This window comes from Strongylocentrotus purpuratus, unplaced genomic scaffold (assembly GCF_000002235.5).
Source record: "Strongylocentrotus purpuratus isolate Spur 01 unplaced genomic scaffold, Spur_5.0 spur5_scaffold_20, whole genome shotgun sequence".
NCBI classification, from domain to species: domain Eukaryota; kingdom Metazoa; phylum Echinodermata; class Echinoidea; order Camarodonta; family Strongylocentrotidae; genus Strongylocentrotus; species Strongylocentrotus purpuratus.
In genome coordinates, this window is record NW_022145606.1 from 39,820,922 (window position 1) to 39,845,586 (window position 24,665).

The 24,665-nt window shown below is 39.1% G+C and overlaps 3 protein-coding genes across 3 annotated transcripts in view; 1 reads left to right on the plus strand and 2 right to left on the minus strand.

The window, feature by feature from the left end:
* LOC752042 (deubiquitinating protein VCIP135) overlaps window positions 1–13,423 on the plus strand; it is a 35,602-nt gene extending 22,179 nt beyond the window's left edge. Inside the window, exons 12-16 of the mRNA XM_030993351.1 lie at window positions 404–697; window positions 8,395–8,605; window positions 9,433–9,561; window positions 10,798–10,985; window positions 11,731–13,423. Coding sequence (XP_030849211.1) covers window positions 404–697; window positions 8,395–8,605; window positions 9,433–9,561; window positions 10,798–10,985; window positions 11,731–12,858 — 1,950 coding nt within the window. The 3' untranslated portion in view covers window positions 12,859–13,423. The remainder of the gene's footprint in view (window positions 1–403; window positions 698–8,394; window positions 8,606–9,432; window positions 9,562–10,797; window positions 10,986–11,730) is intronic.
* Window positions 13,424–20,746: 7,323 nt separating this feature from the next.
* On the minus strand, window positions 20,747–22,137 carry LOC765098 (UDP-GalNAc:beta-1,3-N-acetylgalactosaminyltransferase 1-like). Its single transcript, XM_001202201.4, has one exon. The coding sequence runs from the start codon at window positions 21,919–21,921 to the stop codon at window positions 21,010–21,012; it is 912 nt and encodes a 303-aa protein (XP_001202201.3). The 5' UTR covers window positions 21,922–22,137; the 3' UTR covers window positions 20,747–21,009.
* Window positions 21,993–23,162, minus strand: LOC105445985 (beta-1,3-galactosyltransferase 5-like). The gene is made up of 2 exons (XM_011682227.2): window positions 22,054–23,162; window positions 21,993–22,016 (listed from the first exon to the last, which is right to left on the minus strand). The coding sequence occupies exons 1-2, from the start codon at window positions 22,993–22,995 to the stop codon at window positions 21,993–21,995; spliced, it is 966 nt and encodes a 321-aa protein (XP_011680529.2). The 5' UTR covers window positions 22,996–23,162.
* Between the last annotated feature and the right edge of the window lie 1,503 nt (window positions 23,163–24,665).

Here is a 24,665-nt window from a genome sequence, read left to right on the forward strand (position 1 = left end):
ATTGCTTTTTGTTTGCGATTCCCAAATGATTGTAGCATCCAATCATCTTTCCATGGAAGATTAACAGACAGTGTCTCAGATTTTCTGTGATGTTTTAACCAATCTTTACTCAAGAAAAGGATAAGCTAAGAATTCTTGGTAAATTTATGTGTCTATTCGGTATATAAAAGACATATCGATTGCTTTAATATTCGAGGCCTGGCTGTTGGCTCTTGGGGATGTGCACATCCTGCTATGACCCCTCGGCGCGCTGCCAACTTAGGCGCACCTCGGGGTCATGGCAGGATGTGCACGTCCCCTTGAGCCTTTAACAGCCAGGCCTCTAATGGCAGTCGATATCTCTATACTATTGCCTGTGTGCTTATCTCACTTCAGTCTGTTCTTCATTGTATTTTCCTCTCAGTCTAAATTCCTACACAAGGAGGAGCTCACAATGAGTGAAACAGAGAAAGCACTCGGAAGGAGGATATCTGAGAACGCTCCTCAAAATCAGCAACAGAAATCCAAGGAGGAAAGAGCGCAGAAGTTGCAAACGGACAGGTCTACACAATCGTCATCATCATCATCATCATCTTCAGGAGTTGGTCAGATGAAGTTTGTTGCTATGGAGACAGTGTCATCATCGTCATCATCATCAATGACAATCGAGCCGCCTAGTAATATACGGATCAAGCTGAGTTCACCTGATGGAAAGCATGTGAGTTATGGGCTAAAGTTTAGGTTGAGTTCTGGGGAGTGTTCCACGAAGACTAAGATCAACTTTAAGTTGGACTTAACTATGGCAAGCCATTCTTGCCACTGGTTGCTCTCACCATTGGTCTCTCAATTATGATCTTTATACACTATTTTTTCCTTTAATGGTGAACTATCAAAAAAGCGAAATTCTGTAGATTTGTGACCATGATTTGTACGTCCCTTGAAAGACCATTGCCAATAAATGGTGAGAGCAAGCAGTGGCATGAACGGCCTGCCATAGTTAAGTTCAACTTAAAGTCGATCTTAGTCTTTGTGAAACACTCCCCAGTTAAAGTTGAAGTCAAGTCTACGTTTTTTTTTTATTACCACATGCAATTTTTTACTTCAATTCAATCAAATCCTATTGGTCTTCCAGAGAGCTCTTGTTCCTTGCAGTTTAAAAGTGCCGCATACATTGCTGAATATGCTTTGAACTGTAGCTGAAAATGACATCGTACAAGAAGTCCTGGGACCTGTTTCACAAAGCCTTTTTTTCAATGACAAATGACTCAAATCAGTGACAAATCTGCTGATGACTTATCAGAAGCAAGGATTTCAGTAGCTTATAAGGGGAGCCTTCCAAAGTTGCGACTGTGTCGCGACGCGTCGGGGCGCAGAGCAGGATATGAGAACAAAGGAGGCGCCTTAATGCGCCCATTAGCGCCTTTTTGCGTCGGATAGGAGAGGACTTCAGTTGGTTGCCAGCTCATTAAAATCTGGCTATTGTTTGGAGTCTCATTGTTACGAAATTACCCCGCCGGGGCGCGCCCCGGTGAAGCACTTGACATTTGTGAATGGGAGCTTAAACTTTGAATAGCTTTCGCGCCCGGTCCGGCGCATTAGTTATTCATGTAGTGCCCGCTTGTGTGTCGCTCTCGTCTTGCGAGATTTGACTATGAAAAGCATTACTTTGGCTACTGATTTGTTTTAATATTATTTTACGTACATGACATTGGTTACAATGTTTGTTCTGATTGTTTATTTTCCTCTCAAAATCGGAGTTCTGTAGGCGTTAACGTTGGCATGATTGTTCATTTTTTCATCTCCTCCTGTTCTGTTCATGATTGTGTTCAATATACTGAATCAATTTTAATACAAATTGATTTGTTCACGAAAAAAACAAATTTATTTTTATACTTACCCCAATCTCACTGACATTGTTTTCCTCGTGCATGTTTTGACACTTTAATTGTAATTTTATATTTCCTTATAGCGATGTTAAATTAGAGAACGTATTTTAAAATCCTTGATGTTGAAAATGATACTTAATCAAGAATGTCTTGGTTTCTCCTTGAATTGGATTTAAAAAGCGTTCTATCTGTATTACGATTTTTTTTTAATGCAAATGATATCCGTATTGTCGGGAACATCATCAATATGTTTCGTTAGAAGGAAGACGCTCATTTTCAGAATGCTTTTTCTTTGCAAAACACTAATATTACGAAGAAAATTAAATACACTGTACCCGTATCATCGGGGATATCGCAAAACTCCCAGGGAGATTATCAATTGCAAATCAACATAGTAAATTATGCCTAAATCGTAAGAATAGAGCATGCATTAAAAAAGAAGAGAGTTACCAGGAAATGATGTTTGAAATTTCACCCCAAACATATCTCAAGAAGAAATTAGTTTATCATTCTGTGTCAAAGAATTTTATCGAATATTTCTTTGCGACGAAGGGGGGGGGGGGGGTTACATCCGCGGCCAGTTTTAGATCTAGGTCATTGTTAAGAATAACTAAAATACGTATATATAGTGCTGAATAGGGGCCACGTGTTATCGAAAGAGCGTAGTGCGTTCTAGAACATATACAAGCCATGGCAATTCGTTGAATTGCTTCTCGTAACAGAACTGTCTCACTGTCTAAATAAGGATCCATCCGGGGGATCCATCATGCACGTGTTGGTATCAAGTAGTAAACGGAATTAATAATGATTGCGTTGTTTTGGGACATTTTTTTTTCGGGGGGGGGGGGCAGGGTAGCCCTTATTCTTCTTCTACTGGGTCATCAAGAAACACAAATAAAGTTGAAATTTTCCGCAATCCCTTTAGCGCCGAGGGTAGAAAAGCCTTTAGAAAAGTCAGCTGGACAATAGCAATTTAATGTTGGTCAAACAATCAGCGAGAAATACTGGGCAAACAGATATTAGCCCACGTCTTCAATATAACCAGTGAATCCCGATATAACTAAGCACATGCTCACAATAATCTGGCTATTGTTTGGAGACTCATTGTTACTGTCTGGTAAAGGGGTAATTTTCACGCACCAAAGTCCGGCTCGTCTAGTACACACAAATCTGGCCCGTATTGACTTTACACACCGGACTTAGGGGACTGTTTTCAAAAGGAGGGAAAATGCATATGCGTACCCTACATAACACTCATTCGGGGTGGGGGGGGGGGGGGGAGGGTGCGCTTAAAGGCGAAGCGCTTTTTGTGAATTGTGAATTTGTGAATTTGAAAAGCTTTCGCGCCCGTTCCTACGCATTAGTTATTAATGTAATCCCCGCGTGTGTGTCCGCTCTCGTCTAGAAAGATTTGACTCTAAAATTTTCACTTTGGCTACTGATATGTTTTATTATTATTTTACGTACAAGACATTGATTTAGATTGTTGTTCTGATTGTTATTTTCCTCCCAAATATCGAAGTTGTGTAGGCGTTGACGTTGTTATGATTGTTCATTTCTGTTCATTAATGTGTTCAATACTTGTATTATATTAATTTCTACACGAACAAAACAAAAACGATATGTATAATTGTATTCCTTCTGTATGTTTTGACACATTATTTGTTTCATATTACATTTATTTTGTTCTGTCATCCGATCAAAATAAGTCATATATCTATATCATCACTCTGTTCTTTCTCATGCAAGATCGATTTAAAGAATAGAAACGTAGGTTCTCTAAATCTTCGCAAAATCAGCTATTGTATTTAAATACCCGTGATTTAAAAATGATACTTATACTCAAAGAGATTGAAAGATTCTGCTTGAAATGAGATTATAGGGCGTTTATAAATATGTCATACAAAACAAACAAACATCTGCAAATTAAAGATATTACAAAAATGATAGTCGTATTGTCGGGAGCCTGCATCATCAAAACGTTTCGGTAGATGGAACAATTCGAAATCGCCTATCTGTTCCAAACATGAAATTCGATCGAATATTTCTTCGCGAAGAAACTTTATTGGTGGTGTCATTTGTCTTAACAATTTGTTATCTTCAATGTTCGTGACGTTTTGACGTTTCATATTTGTTAGCTAGCGCTAGTAAAGTCTTTTGTTTTAACGTGCACTGTATATAGTTATAAGGCCTGAACACGTCATGTTCACATTGGGTGTTATATAGCATACGGATATTAAAGTACATGTAACTTTTAAAAGCACTTTGTTTTTGCAACGCAATGACAAAAGACAGCTCTTTGAGCAGCTAATAGTTGTTGCGCCCATTGTTCCGCTCATAGGCGGCTATTCCCAATTACCGGGCATTATTTGTTATTGCATCATTAGTTAAGTTTATTAATCTATTCATGTTTTCTATTTATTTATTTAGTTTTGGGGAGGGGGGATGTCGTACGAATTCATGACCCTTATACATAATGACCATGTTCTCAAATTACGAATAGCGGTCTTCATGAATAGTTGTCCAATGAATTAGCGGTCCTTATAACTAGCGAGCGGAGCCCTCCTAATTGACCTCTGCCATTTTGGTCCGGCCGTTCACTTCGCCGCCCCCCCCTCTCTCTCTCACACACACACATAATACGCAACCTTAATGTGTAGCTAAACAAGAATCTATAGCAAGTCGGACAATTATAGCGATCAAACAATAGTCTTGCTCGGCCGCGTGAAATCCTACCACGGCATTCTATGTTTTTACCTTTAGAGCGAACTTTTCTTTTGTATTCGCTCCATAGAACTCTACTTTATCTTACAGCGAGGTGAAATGAAAAGAGCGTCATCATGAGTAGATCTATTGTTTGATGTTATCCTTCTTCTCCCTAGTTAAGCCAAACCTTCAATTTAGGCCTATCCATAAAAGGTAGCTTCCTGTACCGTTCGTTTTTTTTTCCTGACTGCTATATGAAGCATGTGGATGCTCTGAATTAGGCAAACAGGGGACCGGCGGGTTTAAGATCCTCTCCGAACGAAATGTAATGTTGAGTTATGCCTTACAATAGCATATCGACTTGGTTTCTAACCAGGGAGCTCCCGGTTACGAGCTGCTCTGCTCTACCACTGGGCTATAGCGCCTCCCTCCTTTTAAAAAGATCGTTTGAAATTTGCCGGTTTTTTTTTTTTAGAATAAGAATCAAAACATGTTTGGTATGTTTTTTGTATCTGTGCATTAAGATTTCAAAATTTCACTTTCGCCACTTAATTATAAAAATCTACGAATAAATGATTCGAATGTTGTGTCGAATGATTAATTATCATCATGAACTGATTAATGTTTTGTATTGCATTTCCAATTGCCAATCAGGCTACACTTTATTGTTTACATCTTCATGACACACATGTTTTATAATCTCGATATAGTTCCCGGACTCTTTTTTCTATTTATTCCACTTTTAAAAAGAGCTATGGAATTATTATGATTTAAAACGCCTTTTGGACGGGCAATTTTCGAAGGCAAATCTCGGGCGTGAAATCCTGCCACGGCATTTTATGTTTTTTTTTCCCTGAGGCCACTTAACAAAATATACATGTTTAGCGTCCCCGCCTGCTTCCTTTTTGGGGGGTCGCCTCCTATTTTTTATTTTTGGGGAAATAATATGAAAAACAATACTAAAATGGATCTATTACTGATTTGTTTAAAAAGTTAAAAGATGTCGGCGGCCATTTTGAAAAATAGCCCGACTGTCAGGGAAAATGTACCGAGCGGGCATTTTGAGCGGCCATTTTGAAAGAAAAAGAAAAGAAAAGAGAGGGCCTCCTCCTTCCTAGTTTTCGAAAAAAACAGGACACTAATAAAACATTTTTTTATTTGGCCTTAGAGCGAACTTTTCTTTTGTATTCGCTCCGTAAAACTCTACTTTATCAAACAGCAAGGTGAAATGAAAAGAGCGTCATCTTGAGTAAATCGTTTGTTTGATGTTATCCTTCTTAGCCCTAATAAGCAAACCTTCAATTTATTAGAACCAAGTCATGGGAGGAGAAAAAAAAGGATTTGACTGACAAAATATAAATTCTTCCAAGCTCAGGCTGTGGCGATGTGCAACGCGTAGCGTGAATATGAATGACGGGAGAGAAAGATAATTCCTTTGTCCATTATACAACGCTAGAATCATATCGCGATGTGGGAATTATACAAATATGTTGATAATCATTCAAATTACAAACATACACAAGCGACCCAAATAGTGATCAATTTGCCGACTATAACCGCATACATGTAGTCATTCACATCATTCGTCTTTTATTTTTTGTTGTTGGGGACAATTAAGCTCGCAATTAAACAACCATTAATCGTACATAGTCATCTTTATTTCACATTTCATACAGTCGTCACAAAAATTAAAAGGAGGCGTATTAAACCCAACAAAAATAAATCATAATGTATTCTGATCAAGATGAACCAGTGTGTTGATTGCCCCCCAAAACAAAGACGATCCCACCAGAGAAGTTCATGCTGTGCTGTAGTAATGTACATCGCAAAGCTTCGCCACAATGATTGGAAAGGTAATACCCCGCCCGTTACGATGCAAAACGGCGCGAGAAGAATAGATCGCGACGCGAGAAGAATACATCTTTTTTTTTTACAAACAATGGAAAGTTTATCAGAACGAAAACCGGAGGAGGGGAAGACAGGCTTTGGCCGACAAATACTTTCTGTATATCAAGTTTAAGCTGTACCGCGCATCACGAGCGAGAACAATGACGGGAGAGATAATCTTCCATCGCCTGGTGGGGCGCAAAAGGGCGCAAGAAGAATAGAGCGGGTTTATACTAACAATAGACGGTTTCTTTTCATATGCAAGAATCAGGTGAGGGTGTCTATTGCGCCCCTTCGCGCCCCTTTGCGCCTCAATGCGTCTCTTGGGACGCGACTGTTCTATTCATCGCGCCCCGACGCGTCCGGGCACAGTCGCAACTTTGGAAGGCTCCCCTAACAAAAAACTGTCATTTGTCACTGATGACAAGTTTTGTGAAACGCTCCCCTGGTTTTGATCTTTGCTTGATGCTTACTTCCTTGGAGTCTTCAAGCTAATTTAGTCTTGCTCATTCTATTTTTCAGACCACACTTACATGTAATCTTTGTTGCCTCTACTACAAAGTCTATCGTTCCAGACCCTGATTTGAATTTAAGCTCTAAATGGTTTCATTGGAAAAAAAGAAATGTGATGTCTTTCAGCCTGCTTTAGTCCTGGATGCCTTCACTATCTTTTCTTGCCTCCCTCGTTAAATGAAAGTGTCAGTATTGAGCGTCTAAGCTATTCTCTTTTTTCAAACCACCTTGGTCTTGGATGTCTTCACTTTCTGTTCATTGAATCAAAGTATCAATATTGAGCGTCTTTGCTATTCTCTTTTTCGAACCACCTTGGTCTTGGGTGTCTTCACTATCTGTTCATTGAATCAAAGTATCAATATTGAGCGACTTTGCTATTCTCCTTTTCAGACCACGTGTCTTCACTATCTGTTCATTGAATCAAAGTATCAATATTGAGCGACTTTGCTATTCTCTTTTTCAGACCACGTGTCTTCACTATCTATTCATTGAATCAAAGTATCAATATTGAACGTCTTTGCTATTCTCCTTTTCAGACCACGTGTCTTCACTATCTATTCATTGAATCAAAGTATCAATATTGAGCGTCTTTGCTATTCTCCTTTTCAGACCACGTGTCTTCACTATCTATTCATTGAATCAAAGTATCAATATTGAGCGTCTTTGCTATTCTCCTTTTCAGACCACGTGTCTTCACTATCTATTCATTGAATCAAAGTATCAATATTGAGCGTCTTTGCTATTCTCCTTTTCAGACCACGTGTCTTCACTATCTATTCATTGAATCAAAGTATCAATATTGAGCGTCTTTGCTATTCTCTTTTTCAGACCACGTGTCTTCACTATCTATTCATTGAATCAAAGTATCAATATTGAGCGTCTTTGCTATTCTCTTTTTCAGACCACGTGTCTTCACTATCTATTCATTGAATCAAAGTATCAATATTGAGCGTCTTTGCTATTCTCCTTTTCAGACCACCTTGGTCTTGGGTGTCTTCACTATCTGTTCATTGAATCAAAGTATCAATATTGAGCGTCTTTGCTATTCTCTTTTTCAGACCACGTGTCTTCACCATCTGTTCATTGAACCAAAGTATCAATATTGAGCGTCTTTGCTATTCTCTTTTTCAGACCACGTGTCTTCACCATCTGTTCATTGAATCAAAGTGTCAATATTGAGCGTCTTTGCTATTCTCCTTTTCAGACCACGTGTCTTCACTATCTATTCATTGAATCAAAGTATCAATATTGAGCATCTTTGCTATTCTCCTTTTCAGACCACGTGTCTTCACTATCTATTCATTGAATCAAAGTATCAATATTGAGCGTCTTTGCTATTCTCTTTTTCAGACCACGTGTCTTCACCATCTGTTCATTGAATCAAAGTGTCAATATTGAGCGTCTTTGCTATTCTCTTTTTCAGACCACCTTGGTTTTGGATGCATCCACTACCTATTCTCAGCTCCAGACCCTGATAGAATGCAAGCTTCACATTCCTCCGGCCAAGCAGCGAATCAAGTATGGCTTCCCACCCAAAGAGCTGAGAGCGCCCCCTGCTGATGAGGACGGCACAGCCCTGCCGCTTAGGAATGGAGACAAGGTCACCGTAGAGGTCGTGCAGGATAGAAATAGAGGTATACATGTGAAGAGTTTTATACCGAAAGGAGCTAAATCTGTTTTTGTAAATTGAGAGATTTTTTTTTATAAACCAGATTTCGTACAGGCGTCTATGGAAAAGTCATATTAGAATGTTCCTTTTTTTCGTAATAGCTCCCAAAATTTAGGTAAATACATTTGTTGAAAGACAGGCACTGAAGTAAACAATGTTCTGATATCAATAACTCAATTTTCATCAAAAGGGGATTTAGCTCATTTTGGAATCAAACCCCTTTTGGAATCAAACTCCTTTTGGAATCAAACTCTTCATATATTGATTTTTCTTTCATAGTAATACATTTGAGACTTGTTCTTGTGGTGAAACGTTATAGTAGAAACAATACTAAATTTGAATCATGGCAAGAAAGGTCATGCCAGATACAAATGTGATTCAGATATACCTCTCTATGAAGGAATATAACAAAGTTAGAAAAGTGGGGTATATGAGCATTGGTCTGACTGTATTCACAGGTTCCTTTATTAAATGTTTCAATGGAACTTAAAAAGCAATGTTTATAGACGAGTAGCCTTTTTATGGTATACAGGTGATTTTTTAATACTGTATTTTGAGACTAATGGCTTTGTAGAGCCTTCAGCCAGATGGTATGTGTACTTGCCCCACAGATGGGAAGGTTGCAGGTTCAAGATCTAGCACAGTATATACAGGGTGTTGGCCAATGCGTAAAATGTCCCATATTTCAATCAGTTGATTATTTTTCATGTAAACAGGAAAAATTTCCACATCTTATCGACAAAAAAAAATCCTAGTTAACATTGAATATTGTGTGACTCTCATTTCATTTAGCTGATCCCCATTATATGACGGCAGGGATAGCATCTAACAGGCAGAAGAGGATCAGCGAACCAGGCATGAACCAGGGCGCACTTCTTAAGGAATTCAAGAAAGACATTGATAATATTAAAGACAGTCAAGGTAACCCTTATGGAGGTTTACATCAGCTCGGTCGTTTAAATTGGCAACATTTTAATATGTATCCTGTTACATTGTCTACTATATAATCAGCTATAAAACTCAATGAATGACCTGAAACCATTAGCACTCTTTGAATTTGCAAGATAGTACAGTTAATTCTGCATAATTAACAGCCGCACAATTCAAATTTTTCTTATATCAAATATTTTTCTTAATGAAACCAAAGTATGCAAAAGATGTGTTATTTAATCTTCCCTAGTCGAACTGTGCATCATTCAAACTATTTTGGGGTGTCCCTAAAGATTTGACCTATGCAGAGTTAACTATGTTTTTCTTACTTTTGCATTTTTCTGACATGAAATCTGCAATGAAACTCTGTAAATAAGAAGCTGAATGCATTAGTTTAGTCTTCTAATTGACTGATATCGCTAGTTGCTGTTAAAGGCATCGTTTAACATTGTTAAATCGGAGATGCATGGCCCTACATGTTATCAGTGTCTGATTTATGGTGTAATTTTGAAGCCCTAAAAATATTGCGCTTCAAAATGGTCATGAAGTGCCTCAAAAAAGTAAGAATCTTTGAGTGACCGGTTTTACCTTACTCATTTTCCTTAATAGACTAGTGTTATAAAAACCATTAGGAAAACATATCCTGAAATTTCTAATTCCAATCATAGATATCTTAAAGGCACACTGTCCTACTTGTAGCTACTTGCTCCCTCTTTATAGAAAACTTCCCAAATCGGTGCCTGTTGGTCCCCCATGATCCTCTTTTTCTTATGTTAAATGAGAGCTGAGTTAATGAGATAGCCACCTGTCACAATGACCTCGATGGCTCACTGGGTGGTCTAATCCCTTCTAGCTGAAGTAGTAAAGCCTCTCTTTAATAACCAGACAGGTGATTGACTAGTAAAAGTCATGGGATGCATATACGACCTAAAGGGTTATAATTATGATTGCAGCATGAGCTAAATCTAGGATTTTATTTTAGAATCTGAGGAAAAGTTATGAGGCAAAGTTACCCAATCCCTTTAATTAGGGTAACATTGGATTTCAGTGCCTGTCTAAACTTCAGTAAAAGCATGAGCATTAAAATATTTAACAAAATGATGCAACTGAATATGGACATTAGCTATTACAAGCATAATGTAAGACTCTTATACATGTAAAATACTAACAATTCTCTCCAAAGTTTTGAATCGAATATCATCCCTCCTTCCATTGACACCCCTACAGAGAGCAATCTAGAGGTCCAGCTCACATCCCACACCTTGATGGCTGCACTGAGTGGATTAGACCTGTGGAACTACTCCAAGGGGAAGCCTGAACTATTCTCGAGAGGGGGATTATTCTACAACATTGTGGAGAGGGACTTGGGTCTTGAAGATAGCAAACATTGTATGCTGCCCTCTATACCCAAGAAGGTAAAAACATTTTTATGTATATGCTTTTTGCTTTTTGCTTTTTGCTTTTTTTTTTTTTTTTAAAGCGTCAATCATACATAATGATGATAAGGTTTCACAATGAACTAGAGAACTTTTAATCATCTATTATATATTCATTTATTTGTTACCGAGAAATTGGGAGAATGATTCGATCATTACAAGAACTTATAATTCCAGTTAATCAAAGAAGTTTTGTTCTTTTTTTCCCCCTCTATTTAGGCAATAGTTTCATTCAATCACTTTTTTAAACAACACTATGATACTGTATTTTTGTTTCAATGGCAGCACCAATGAAGCCTTTGGCTTTGCTAGCTGTCTCCACAATCATATGGCATTATTGTTGCTATTGTATTCTATTTTAAATGTTTTGTATACTGTGTTTTGTACTTGATTTGTTTTGATGACGAATGAAATAAAGATCAATTAAAAAAATAGAAAAAAAAATATGCTTAATAATAAAACTTAGTAAAATGGAAGTCCACCCTGATATCAAGTTGGTTTTAATGGAAGCAGAAAAAATGAGAAATTTGTTTTAAAAATCTATTTAAAATAAGAAAGTTATGAAGTTTTGATTTTTTTTTTTTTTTTTTTAAACCGACGGTAGGTTTCAAGATTTTTGGGTCAGTCGCAAAGGGCAATACAACATCTTTTTTATTTAGGCCTGACCAATAAAATGCCTCTATTCCTTCTCTCTGATGTACTATGAGTATGATTTCATTCACAGCGGTTCCGTTTCTCCAAGCCCAACGATCGTCTAGAGCTGTGCCTGGAACCCCTCGGTCACTTTCCTGTATCCCCAGATGTGGATGACCTTGAAAAATTGAAGGACGTTGCCCTGGGTCAGAGGTCACTGGAAATGAGTGAAGGTGACCTTGAGGTGGATCATCAGGCTTCATCCAGCGGGTATGTTGCATTCGCTGGGAGGGGGCACTCTCTCGGTGTGGACGAAGGGGCTAGGGCTGTACATAAGGAAGAGGTTCATGGCAAGTTGCCACAATCAAAGAAATACCAGAAATTTGGTGGCGACTGCGATGGAGGAGGAGAGAGTTCTGATAGTGGTTTGGAAGCAGCGAAGGGTGCAATACAGGGTTTTGGAACAGCTAAGGACCAAGTGCAATATGACGAGAGCCACATTCCAGGTGAATCAAAACACCCCTATCCTGACATGGAAGAGGAGATGGGGAACCAGGGGCAGTGTGTGGAAATGGAACATTCCAAAGTCGGAGCTCACATTGAGAGGGGTGTAGGTGACGGCATGGATGGAGGGACTGTTGATGAAGTTGTTTCTGTGGATGTGGACTGCGCTACTAATGAGGATAGGGGAGGAAGCATACAGAGGGATATTCAAATGGATATTGAGGAACAGACAGTGGAAATAAGTAAGCCCCTCACAGATAAGAGTCCACCCCTGCCAATGGAAGTGGACTCTGCAGATGAAGGCATGGTGGTACCGGAATCTAATATCAGCTTCAGCCAACCACAGGCGGCTTCTAATGTAGGCATAGTTGCTGAACTACGCAGGTTTAATACAGAGCCTGTGATTGGTGCAATGAACCAAGAGGTAGCACCAAACAGAGTAGCCTCTGATCCCAGTTTGCTGCTCCAACCAAACAGTCCTGGTATCACAGCCGAGCTGCCTCCTAGCAGCTCCTCACAGGGAGCAGCAAATGAAACAAACCCTATGGCAGGGCAAGCTCAGTCTGAAGTCAACAGCAATCCATCCAACTCTGTGATTGGCTCTGAGGGGAAAGAAACCACAGAAGTGACCAATGAGGAGACTGCTTATGTTTCTAGGAGACTAGGCCCTGGTTACACTGTGCTTGTAAAGAGAGAGGAAGAAGAGAGGTCATAACAAAGAAGAGACATGGAAAACATATCATGTTCTCTATGTCCCATAAGAAAACCTTATATTGAGAGAAAACCTTATATAAGAGAACCTTATATAAGAAAACCTTATATAAGAAAACCTTATATTGAGAGATTAACAAACGAATGTATTTGCAATACTGTATATTAGACAAGGTTGTGATACCGGGTAGACCATTTTTCGTAGTGTGATCAAATTTATTGCACAATTATTGGTTAAGTGCCTTGTTACAAATTATTTCATTTACCCGTTACGACTAATTGTATTTCAATGATACAAATAATAGTATTTCAATACGGAGTGCATACATTAGTTTATGTTAGGGAGGACAAACACGCCTTGTCCTACCTAAAAACACATTATATATGCAGTTTGCATTCTGACTATTGAAATAAATTATTCTGAACAGGTGAATTAAATACTTGGTATCGAGGCATTTCACACAGACATATGCATTAAAGGTACTATGTCTCATTTGCAGGCCCAAAAAATGAAAAGATTAAATTCCAACGGCATTTGAAAGATGATACTAATTTAGAACTTTCCTAAAGAAAGGGGGGTTTGAGAATGTCTTTAAGTGGGAAAATAACAACTATTAGTTGTCAAATCGACTCAAGGGCTATAGAGCCCGTAAGTAATAGTCTGATTTTCAGACCATTGTACCAAATGGTCGTACATTTTAAGCTGCGCAAAGATTAAATCAGTTTAATTTTGGCCATTACAAGAAGTGAATTATTGATGTAGACAAATGTGCATGTACCCTTTACAGCTCATTTAATGTATGTTATTACCAAAGAAGAAAAAAGCCAGTCAGTCACTCAATAGTGTCTGACTGTAAAGTCTAGCAAGTAAACAGGTTTCCTTGCATAATTTGAATATTAGGACACTGCTAACGTTTAATTTCACAGATAGGACATACATGACATATTCATAATTCCTGCAAGGTTCTACAAAATTTGATATTGGCTGCAAAAGGGACATAGTATCTTTAAATTTGGTTACATTACGAAAATAGTCTATTAGCCACAGATCTTTGGAAGATGGAGTAGTCTCGCTTTGTCCTTGCCAGAAAGATCACCCCTTTCCTGCTAGTGATAGACACTATGAATATGACGGACAAAGAAAGGGGACAAAATACACAGTTCCTCATTCTACCCTCAACAATTGCTGTGGTAGACAAAAGAACATCCCTTCACTGCTATTATGTAAAAATGTGTAGAACAGGTGAATATGCATGTGACACCTGTTCTACAGATCTTTACATAATAGCAGTGAAGGGATGTTCCTTTGTCTACCACTCTAATGTTGAGGGTTGAATGAGGAACTGTATATTTTGTCCTCTTTCTTTGTCCGTCATGTTCATAGTGAGAGGTGGTGAATGAACAACAGTGTTTCTTCTGTTTAAAAGAATATCTTCATCCGTGTATTGTGAATTGGTCAATTTGTGCATAAATATTGATCACACAACTTTCATGAGCATGTATCCAGTATTCTCGGCAGGTTTCACAATGTAGTACAAATAATCTTCATCTCGTACTGGTTTAACAATGTCATATGTTTGAGCATGGTTATTCCATGTCTGCCATACATGTAGCTCTTGGGCTGTAGGAATTTTGAACGAAACCAAATTTTGTTGTGTAGCTGGCAGAAAGGTTCTAGCACATTGCACTGTTCTGCTAAATGCACACACACAATAGGGACTTTTAGATTCTGCACGACGAGAACGTGGACTGCCCTTTTAAGGCAATGTGACATCCTTTTAAGGCACTGGCAGTGACGTCACATTGCCTTAAAAGGGCAGTCCGCGTTCTCGTCGTGCAGAATCTAAAAGTCCCTTTTATGGAGTTCAGCAGAAAGTCATTAGCCCTTGAAATGCCTGTAACTTCAAAGCTGTGCACTTATTTGATAAGATACTACTCAAATTAGGTAGTTGCATTCTATGTTCTCTTCTACTATTATTCAATAAACCAGCAAAAAAAAATACACTGGGCTCGGGGCGATTAAGCCCCCGAAAGTCATAAAAGAGCCCCCAAAATTTGCGTAGAGTTCACTGCAAAAGAAATTAGAGAGCGTTACTTTCATGCAAGCAAGCTCGGAAAGTAGCCCCCAAAATTTTTAAAGTATTTTTTTCCCTGCAATAAACAGAGACATCCCTGTCATTAATAAAAAAAGAATATGTAGCATATATAGAGCAATCCAACCCTAAAAATGTGTTATCATAGTGCTTTATGACATGCGCTTATTTGATATGAACTACTCAAATTAGGTAGTTGCAACCCATGTTCTCTTCTTTTATTATTCAATAAAAGAGAGAAATCCCTGTCAAAATATAATAAATATATCTAACATGTATGTTACAGTCAGAACCCTAGAAGTGTGTGACCAGAACTTTGCTTTAAAGCTCCACTGCACTATTTATAGCTACTTGCGCCCTCTATACAGCCAGCAATGCCTAAGCAGCACCTGTTGATCCCCCACAATGCCCTTTTTCTTATGTTAATTGAGAGCTGATTTGATGAGATAACCACCTGCCAGTGACCTTGCAGGGAGGTCTAATCCCTCCATGCCAAACTAGTGCAGAGGGGCTTTAATGCATGTGCGCATGCTAACAAACTTCTGCCAGCGACACAACATTTTATGTATTGCTACCCATACAGAATTGTTCTATTAATCGTCCTATGAATAGTATCATATTTTTTAATGAGTTTAGTTGCCCCTAATTATTCAATTTGTCTGCATTTCTATGTTTGAATATGGAAAGAACGTTATTTTTGCATCACCATTAGTGGTATGCCCATGAGCTATTACGAGGAGACCATATTCAGTGAAGCAAGGAACTGCTTCTTGTTTTAATGCTAATTGACCCATATTCTATGAAAACTTAACCAGATCCTCGTTAAGGCTTTTGCTCACAATTGGGTTTAATGAAGGAAGTTCATCTGAGGTCAAAGTTTTCCTTTATGGAATGTGATTTTAGACTTGGTATTATTCTGGTTAAGTAGAATGCAGGCCTTTGTCTATTTAATGTTACTTCCATCAAATGTCTTGAAATTCTTTTGAATTTATATATGGAAAGAGATGAACAGATTTTATAACTGAAATCAATGTAAAAGCAAAGATATCAAATATATTAAAGCTTGGTTTATGAAATATAAGATAATTTTTCTTTTTACAATTATATCTATTTTTTTCTTTTCTCTCTGTATAACCTGCTCATAGAATTTTTTTTTTTTGATGAATCGTCGTATTTAACCTCAAATGAGAAACGTTTCACCCCCCCCCCCCTACAAAAGAAAAAATATATATCAAGTAGCGCATGACTAAAGATATGATTTAGGTCGATACATTTCTAGAAATACTGAGGTATCGGAACTTTATTGAAGTAAACTTGTACCTGTTAAGGAGAATGGAACTGAAAAACAAATCATTATCTTATTGATTTTTCCAAAATGTGTGTGTGGGTAATTGGGTTTTTACAGACGTGCATGTGATTATTTGTGATTATTTACTTCTGGGGACCGACCTTTAACGTCACCATCCAAAATGTGTAACACAGGACTCACTTTTTATGTCATTAGTTTCTTGCTATTTTTATGTCAATTTAGCATAAGGTCATGATAGAACTTACACCCTCCTTTCTTGTGTTATCCTAATCCAATATCAGGGGAGTGTTTCACAAAGACTAAGATCGACTTTAAGTTGGACTTAACTATGGCAGGCAGTTCATGCCACTGTTTGCTCTCACCATTATGATCTTTAGATAATATCTTTTCCTTTAATGATGAATTATCAAAAAATGTGAGTTCTGTAGATTTGCATGACCATGATTGTGTACGTTCCTTGAGAGACCAATGCCAGTAAATGGTGAGAGCAAACAGTGGCATGGATGGCCTGCCAAAGTTAAGTCCAACTTAAAGTTGATCTTATTCTTCTTGAGACATCCCCCAATTATCCAAGGGAAATGAAACAGATACAAAAAAAACTTGATTGGATAATGCATTTATTGCCAATTGATGAAACATTTATTCTTGGAATTTTTTCATGCAGATTTGTTGCTTCTAACACTTTTGTCACTATTGACTGTTAATTGAACAAAATCCTTACTCCATGAATTGTCATATGCATAAATGTTTGTTACTTATTATATTGTCCGACATACGTCTTCAAAGCTTTGCATGTTAACTTCTTTGAATTACTGTTTAGATAGCCAACCTGTCCGGGCACACAATATGGAGGCATAATATCTTCTAAGCCAACAATACTCACTTACATATATTTTTGCAGATGACTATTTAACAGATATTCTATCATTTTGCAGATGACTAGACTTAAAAGTTAACATATATTCTATCATTTTTGCAGATGACTAGTTAACAGATATTATATAGCACTGGTATTTTCCTGACCCTTTAACAACTCACACAAAGTTAAACTCTTGTGAAAATAAGGCCTTTTAGTCTGTTACAATAGCATAAGTACAATCTGACGATGAACAGATCACACTGTTCAAAATCTGTTGACACAGAAGAAGAAGAATGCTGTAGTTTAGAAAATATTTTGAGAACTACTCCACAGAGGAATACCAACAATTCTTTTAAGAATTACACTTTTCTTTTTGTTCCCCCTTCAACTTTTGTAATCTGCTCACAACCTTCTCAATCTCGATCCCTCCTTTGCCTTCTCTTCCCTCCTTTCTGTTCACCTAATTTTCGGTGTCCACAACACCGAAAACGAAAACCACAATAGTCTTCTGTAAGCGTTTCATAAAACTGCATTCCATTATCATCTCTTCCTTGCTTTCCTGTTTCTCTATACTTATTCCTTAATTCCTCTTAATACCTAACACATAAGCGGTTACTTTGAAGAAAGAATATATCAATAGCCTTTTCAGTAAGACTACCCCATGGTGTTACGGAGAAGCCTGCACCTCGTTTTAGTTTTTTGGATAGAAATTTGGTGCCATATCAGTGCTGTGAATCATCACTAAACATTTAAATATGGAAATTGTTTGGCCTACTCTCCTGAAATTTGTTTATACATGTTCCTTTATGTTGATCATCTTTTATTGGTCAGGACAAAACCATGAATACGTAGGTTGAACAATTAACATGCATGTGTATTGCAATAATGTCCCTTCTTTGTCATGCTTGAGTAAAAGTTCAAAAAATGTTCTAGGAATCCTTCTTTGATTTCTATCATTCTTCTCTTAATGGAGATAGCCATGTAAGATATCAGTGCAAAAAGTTAGACAACATGGTATGCAGATAGTTTCAGGATGTTTTGAGTTAAATAAATGATTTGAAATATGTTATCATTTCAATCGAGGTACTTGGTTTTCGTGTTTTGTATTGGTATTGTGGGTGGAGAAATTTATGTGTTATCTAGACAGGTGTTTTTTTAAGGGAGCAGAGAAATCGGGAGAAACAACTCAGAGGAGGTTTCAACAAAATTGGACAAATAGAAAATATTTTATGAGAAAGGTTAGGTTCTGTTCAAGCGATTACATTGTGAAAAAAACTTAAAGCAATTAGGAAGAGTCATTAGTAGGTGTTTACATGTGATACATGTACGCATCTATGAAGAATTCAATTCAAAATCATGCTCCATACAGAAAATTAGTAAAATGATTTCTCTAATAATTTGAGGAACCTAGTTGTCTGTGAAGATTGATTAATTTTTACCCTATTACCCTGCAGTATTGATTCTCATTTGCAATCAATAATGTGAAATGGTGGAAATTTGAAACGACATTTATCTCATAACTTATGGGTGCAACATAATTTGAAACAATTTTGTCCTTGTATGAGCAATGTGTAAGCATATAGTAAATTATTGCAGTCGAAACAAGTTATGTGCGTGTGTGGGTGTGATGAGACATAAGTGTGTGTTTGTGAGAGAGAGTTTGATGGGTTGTGAGTGGGGATGTGGGATGAAATGAGACATAAATGTGTGTTTGTGTGGGGTGGCTTGGTTGTGGGTGGCCGGGTTGTGAGTGGGGGTGTGGGTGTGTAATGTGGGATGAAATGAGACATAAATGTGAGTTTGTGTGGGGTGGCTGGGTGTGGGTGTGGGTGGCCAGGCTGTGAGTGGGGTGGGTGTGTAATGTACGATGAGATGGGACATAAGTGTGTGTTTGTGTGGGGTGGCTGGGTTATGGGTGTGGGTTGCCGGGTTGTAAGTGGGGGCGTGGGTGTGTAATGTGGGATGGAATGAGACAAAAGTGTGTTCGTGTGAGGGGGTTGGATGGGATGTGGGTGGCCAGGTTATCAGTGGGGTGTGCGTGTGTAATGTGGGATGGAATGAGACATAAATGTGAGTTTGTGTGGGATGGCTGAGGCGTGGGTGTGTAATGTGGGATGGAATGAGACAAAAGTGTGTTCGTGTGAGGGGGTTGGATGGGATGTGGGTGGCCGGGTTGTAAGTGGGGTGTGGGTGTGTAATGTGGGATGGAATGAGACAAAAGTGTGTTCGAGTGAGGGGGTTGGATGGGATGTGGGTGGCCGGGTTGTAAGTGGGGTGTGGGTGTGTAATGTGGGATGGAATGAGACAAAAGTGTGTTCGAGTGAGGGGGTTGGATGGGATGTGGGTGGCCGGGTTGTAAGTGGGGTGTGGGTGTGTAATGTGGGATGGAATGAGACAAAAGTGTGTTCGAGTGAGGGGGTTGGATGGGATGTGGGTGGCCGGGTTGTAAGTGGGGTGTGGGTGTGTAATGTGGGATGGAATGAGACATAAGTTTGTGATTGTGTGAGGGGGATAGATGGGTTGTTGGTGTGGGTGGCCTGGTTGTCAGTGGGGTGTGGGATGGAGTGAGATATAAATGTGAGTTTGTATGGGGTGGCTGGGTTGTGGGTGTGGATGACCGGGTTTTCAGTGGGGTGTGGGTGTGTAATGTAGGATGGAATGAGACATAAATGTGAGTTTGTGTGGGGTGGCTGGGTTGTGGGTGTGGGTGGCTGGGGTGTCCGTGGGATGCGGGTGTGTAATGTAGGATGATATGGGACATAAATTTGATTTTGTGTGGGATGGCTGGCCGGGTTGTCAGTGGGTGGCTTGTGTTGTGGTTGTGGGTGTAAGTGTGTAAAGTAGAGATGGGACATGAGTGTATTTTTGTGTCAGGGGGTGGCTGGGTAGTGGGTGTGGGTGGCCGGGTTGTCAGTGGGGTGTGGTGTGTAATATGGGATGAGATGAGACAGAAATGTGAGTTTGTGTGGGTTGGCTGGGTTCTGAGTGGGATGTGGGTGTTTGTGTGTGATGTGGGATGGGAAGATACATAAGCGTGAATTTACGTGGAGGTGTGTGGCCGCGTTGTGGGTGTGTGTGTATGTGGGTGTGTGATATATAAGTGCGTTTGTGGGAAGGCTGGATTGTGTGTGTGGGTACCCTTATAGAAAGAGGGTGCGGGCGCACCTGCAAAACCTAGCCATATGTATCTGAAATGGAGGGTGCAAAAACCAAAACGAGAGTTGTACTGTTCACTAACTGGGTTCACTTATCCCTGTTTTTCGATGTCAACCCCAATACTGTATGCTCTCATTCCCAAGTTTTATTGTAGAGGCCACTTTAAATGCTCCTGTAGGCCACGTGATAAGAGAGCTTGAATTATAAAAGCGGCACATTACAGTATGTCACCAATTACAGTACTACATTATGTCTGAAATCGAAATAACCAAACATCGCTGTAAAACAACTGTTATTCCTAAATCAGCAGATATGTCACTGATTTTGTTATTTGTCACTAAAGGGCTTTTTGAAACGCCCCCCTGATACCTCGAACTACTTTAAGTGCATTTACATATACATGTACGTTATGCGTGTGAATAAGTCGAACACAAATGATCTCAATGATTATGTCAATTTAAGTAATTTACAAATATACCGGTACTCTCCTGCACTTAATACAAAGTATCTAATTATTACCCCGGATGTAGCTGAACCTCCCATGATAAGGAAATATTTTCCTTCTGTGTACGCTGGGTGGAGAGTGGCAAAAGTAGCTTAATGACTTGCCAATCGGTTATAGGTGCCACAGTGAGACTCGAACCATGAACCATTTGATCCACAGTCCGCTTTTGTATCAACTATAGGTCCCAACACGTCTACATTAACCTTGTCAACGCACTTCTGGCTCCAAATAGACTAACACTGCACATCGGTTTTCACGAAATTCCTCCAAATCTTTAAAAGTGCCTCGAAATTATCGTGAACATGCATCACCATGAAACTCTTGTCCCTCAAGGAACATGTATCAGTTGGTCCCATGGTGTAGAGAAAACCTTCATTGTAGACCAGAGGCACCTGTAGCTTCTTCATGAGGATACCAACGAAGACATCATCCCTTGAAGACAGCATTGGTGTCCGCAGTGCTTCCTGCAGAACGTGGACTACCAGGTCCACGGAAAGCACGTAGCCTCCACCCACGCAGTATTGCGGGAAGACCCTGCCGCTGTATTCTTCAGACGACACATGGTATTTGCTATTCTGATCCCTGTTGCGGTATTCCCTTCCTCCATCTCCTAGGTACAGTTTACGAAGACCCCTGCCATGGCTGTTCATCTCCTGCAGGAGGTTGATGATGTTTTCCAGATTTGCAAAGACATCGTCATCACCCTTCAAGAAATACTTTGCATTGCTGCAGTGATCTGCCGTCCAGGTCAAACCGAACATGTGTTTCAAGGTGAGGTTCTTGAACGTGTCGAGGAAATTCCCCTCTAGGAGATCTCGGTTCTGATCGTGCTCTTCGTCCAAGGTTAATCTTAGCGCAGGATTCAATGGATCGGGTTGTCCAATGAGAAAGAACACCTTGACCTTCTTTGAGAGAGAACCCAAGAAGTCCTTGTTGGCCCAGGTTCCACGTATAGTGTCCCGGGAATGTTTACGTGCTGGATGGGATGAGATAAGCACTATCATGAACAAATCTTGCTCCACACAGCTGACCTCGGAACTTTCTCTAACAGTTTTCAAGACCGTTTTGAAATACCTGGCATTATCTGCAACTTTTCCCGCGTAGATTACATCCAGATCTGGGTTATCACACTCCTTCATGTACATCCTATCATGTAGCTGTTCCCAGATTGTAGGAATGTTATAAAAGATAGGGGATATTGCTGTGAACCGAGAACTCAAGGGACAGGCATCATTCGGTCCTATAAGTTCCAGAGAGAAAGCGTGGCTATGTTTTACCTTCCAGCCATACGCCTCAGCACTAAGTCCAATCAGGGCATCAGCAAAAGGCACCAATGTTGGTGTTGACCAAGTGTATTTGTAGTGTTTCACCGTCAGGGCAAAGGGCATGATAATACCTGCTTGCAGGGAGCAGTAAACTGGGTAAAATTCACGATTCAATACGGCATTACCGACGTAGAACTCGCTCGAGGCGTCATGAACAACTCTGGAAGAGTTGGACCGGGCCCCAAGAATGAACTTTGAGTTCTTTTCCTTTTTAAAGGTCCGTAGTAGCTTCGGCAGTTTGTCCAACCACATGAATGTTTTGTCGCTGGCCTCGATTACGTAATCTATTCGAGAACAAAATGCGATAGTCCATCGAAGCCCAAGTAGAGATTTCATTGTGGTTGCTCTGACAGTATCAGTGAAATTCCCGACTAAAACATCGCCGTGTTTCGCTTCCTCTTCCTTAAGCAGTTCAACCTCGTCCTGACTGGCTGGGCCACCCATTACAAACCTTACAAGAACACCATGTTTCCGACATTCCTCAGGGCTAGCCCATGTCTCTCGTATTTTACCTCGGAGTGCCACTCTCGATGGGGAAGAATGCAGAAGAATAATAACGCTTGTTGAACGCAGACCCTTTTTAGTACCATCAGCGTCACGTAGATGGCATTCACTAGAAAACCCAAACAGATCTACAAGTGCTTCAGAAAAATACTTCCTGTGTCTGCCCTTATAGCTCAAAGTCTTTGCCTTATCAACTCGTTCTTTATTCGGAGGCGTTATCCATGTCATCCTGTGCAAGAATCCAACCACTCCTCCAGAACCTTGAAAATTCGCAACAGTCTTGTGGTCTCTTTCGAATGTTTCGATTAGTATGATGAGAAGGATGACAACTATTCCTACCCCAATCAGTTTGACCAATATCTTCCGGGTGGAACGATTCAAAAATGCCATGGTTAAAACGCTTTGATTGAGACTGTTTCAAACGAGCCCCAGTCCCATTGTTCCAAAGCACTTAATTTCTCCACAAAATCTATTATTATCCTTTATCGGTAATTCCAGTGCCAACATATGCTGCAGTCAGTACAGATCATGTAAACGATACAAGTCTTTATAGGACTCTCAAGCTATTACACTTAGAGATGATACCCTATACACAGACGTTTAACAAAATCCAGTATGCATATTTTATACAAAATAAAATCCAACGCATTTCGATTTCATTTGTATGGAGAATAGCTTCAACATTGAATGAATCTATATTCAACGTAGAACATTCACACAGGCGCACTTTGTTTCAAAGATTATGAACCAAGTGTCCAATCGTGTATTACTTTTTCTGCTTAATATTCTAGTTTCTACTCAATATACTACACCAATACGCAATACAGAGGACGCCATACGTACAGAGGCTGAAGGTAATGGGAACAATCTCGCAACCGTGCCTCAATTATCGCCTGCTATAATGCAGTATTGAGAAGGCGTTAAATATGACACTGGGCGTTTCGAACAGCTAGAGAGTAATTCCTTTGTACAATTGAAATCAGCAAAAAGACTAACAGATGTTGGAACTATCCATTGTTTAGTGGTCTAGTAGTAATCAGTTTTAGTAGGCCTACACAAATAACCATTCAAACGAGGAAGTATGCTCTAGTAATAGGGACGTTTAGATTCGCACGAAGACAATGGGGATTGTTACGATCGACCTCCTTTTAATGCACTACCTTGAATGGACGTCACACGTATCAGTCCCCGCAAATCTAAAAGTCCCTAATATTAAAATTTAGCTCATTCAAGAGGACGATTCCCTTTAATCTACATCTTGATAGTGTTACTTATCAAAAGAGATAATTTCTCCGTCTCAATTTCCATGTTCCTTCTCTCACATGCGTTTTCCCCCTTGTTATCTCTACCCCTCTTACTTAAGTTCTACCACTATATCGTTCTCTCGTATATTCTTCATTTAAAAATCTCCTACCACTATTTAAAAAATATTTTTGGTAAAGAATTTTCTGCTTAATTGTACCCAGTAAATAAAGATCGCGCGCTCGATTTTGAAATAAAAAACAAGTCTGAAAAGGTCTTGAAATCGGCGGGATTAAAAGCTGCGGGATTCAAAGCTTTCCACCAGCGTAAAGATATATCACAGACCCGTAAAAAATGCATTTGAATTGCAAATATCATATCTAGTAAATGAAAATTTATATTAGGAAACAATAATACTGAATCCATAATCGTACAATATTTCAAAATAATAATACGGAATACTGGAAACATAGAATAAAATACTAAGTTAAATATGTAATAAAATATAGCCAAGGTAAGATAGATGGGGGTAAACACGAAAGGCAACAGGCTGGGGTATACACATTTAAATCAATATTCACTATAAGCCATGTGAAATATATCAATACAACCATATTTATTAGTATAAGAACAAATGAAGTAACATGTGGATATTGATGAAATTGGACTTTCTCTTTTACCTCTTTCCATTTTCTCTCTTTACTATATTACTCATTCCCTCCTTCTGTTATTCCTTCTCTCACTAACTTCTTTTTCTATCTTTTCCCCTCTCCCCCTTTCTCCCTCTCCCACTTCATCAACACATTATTATGTGTACA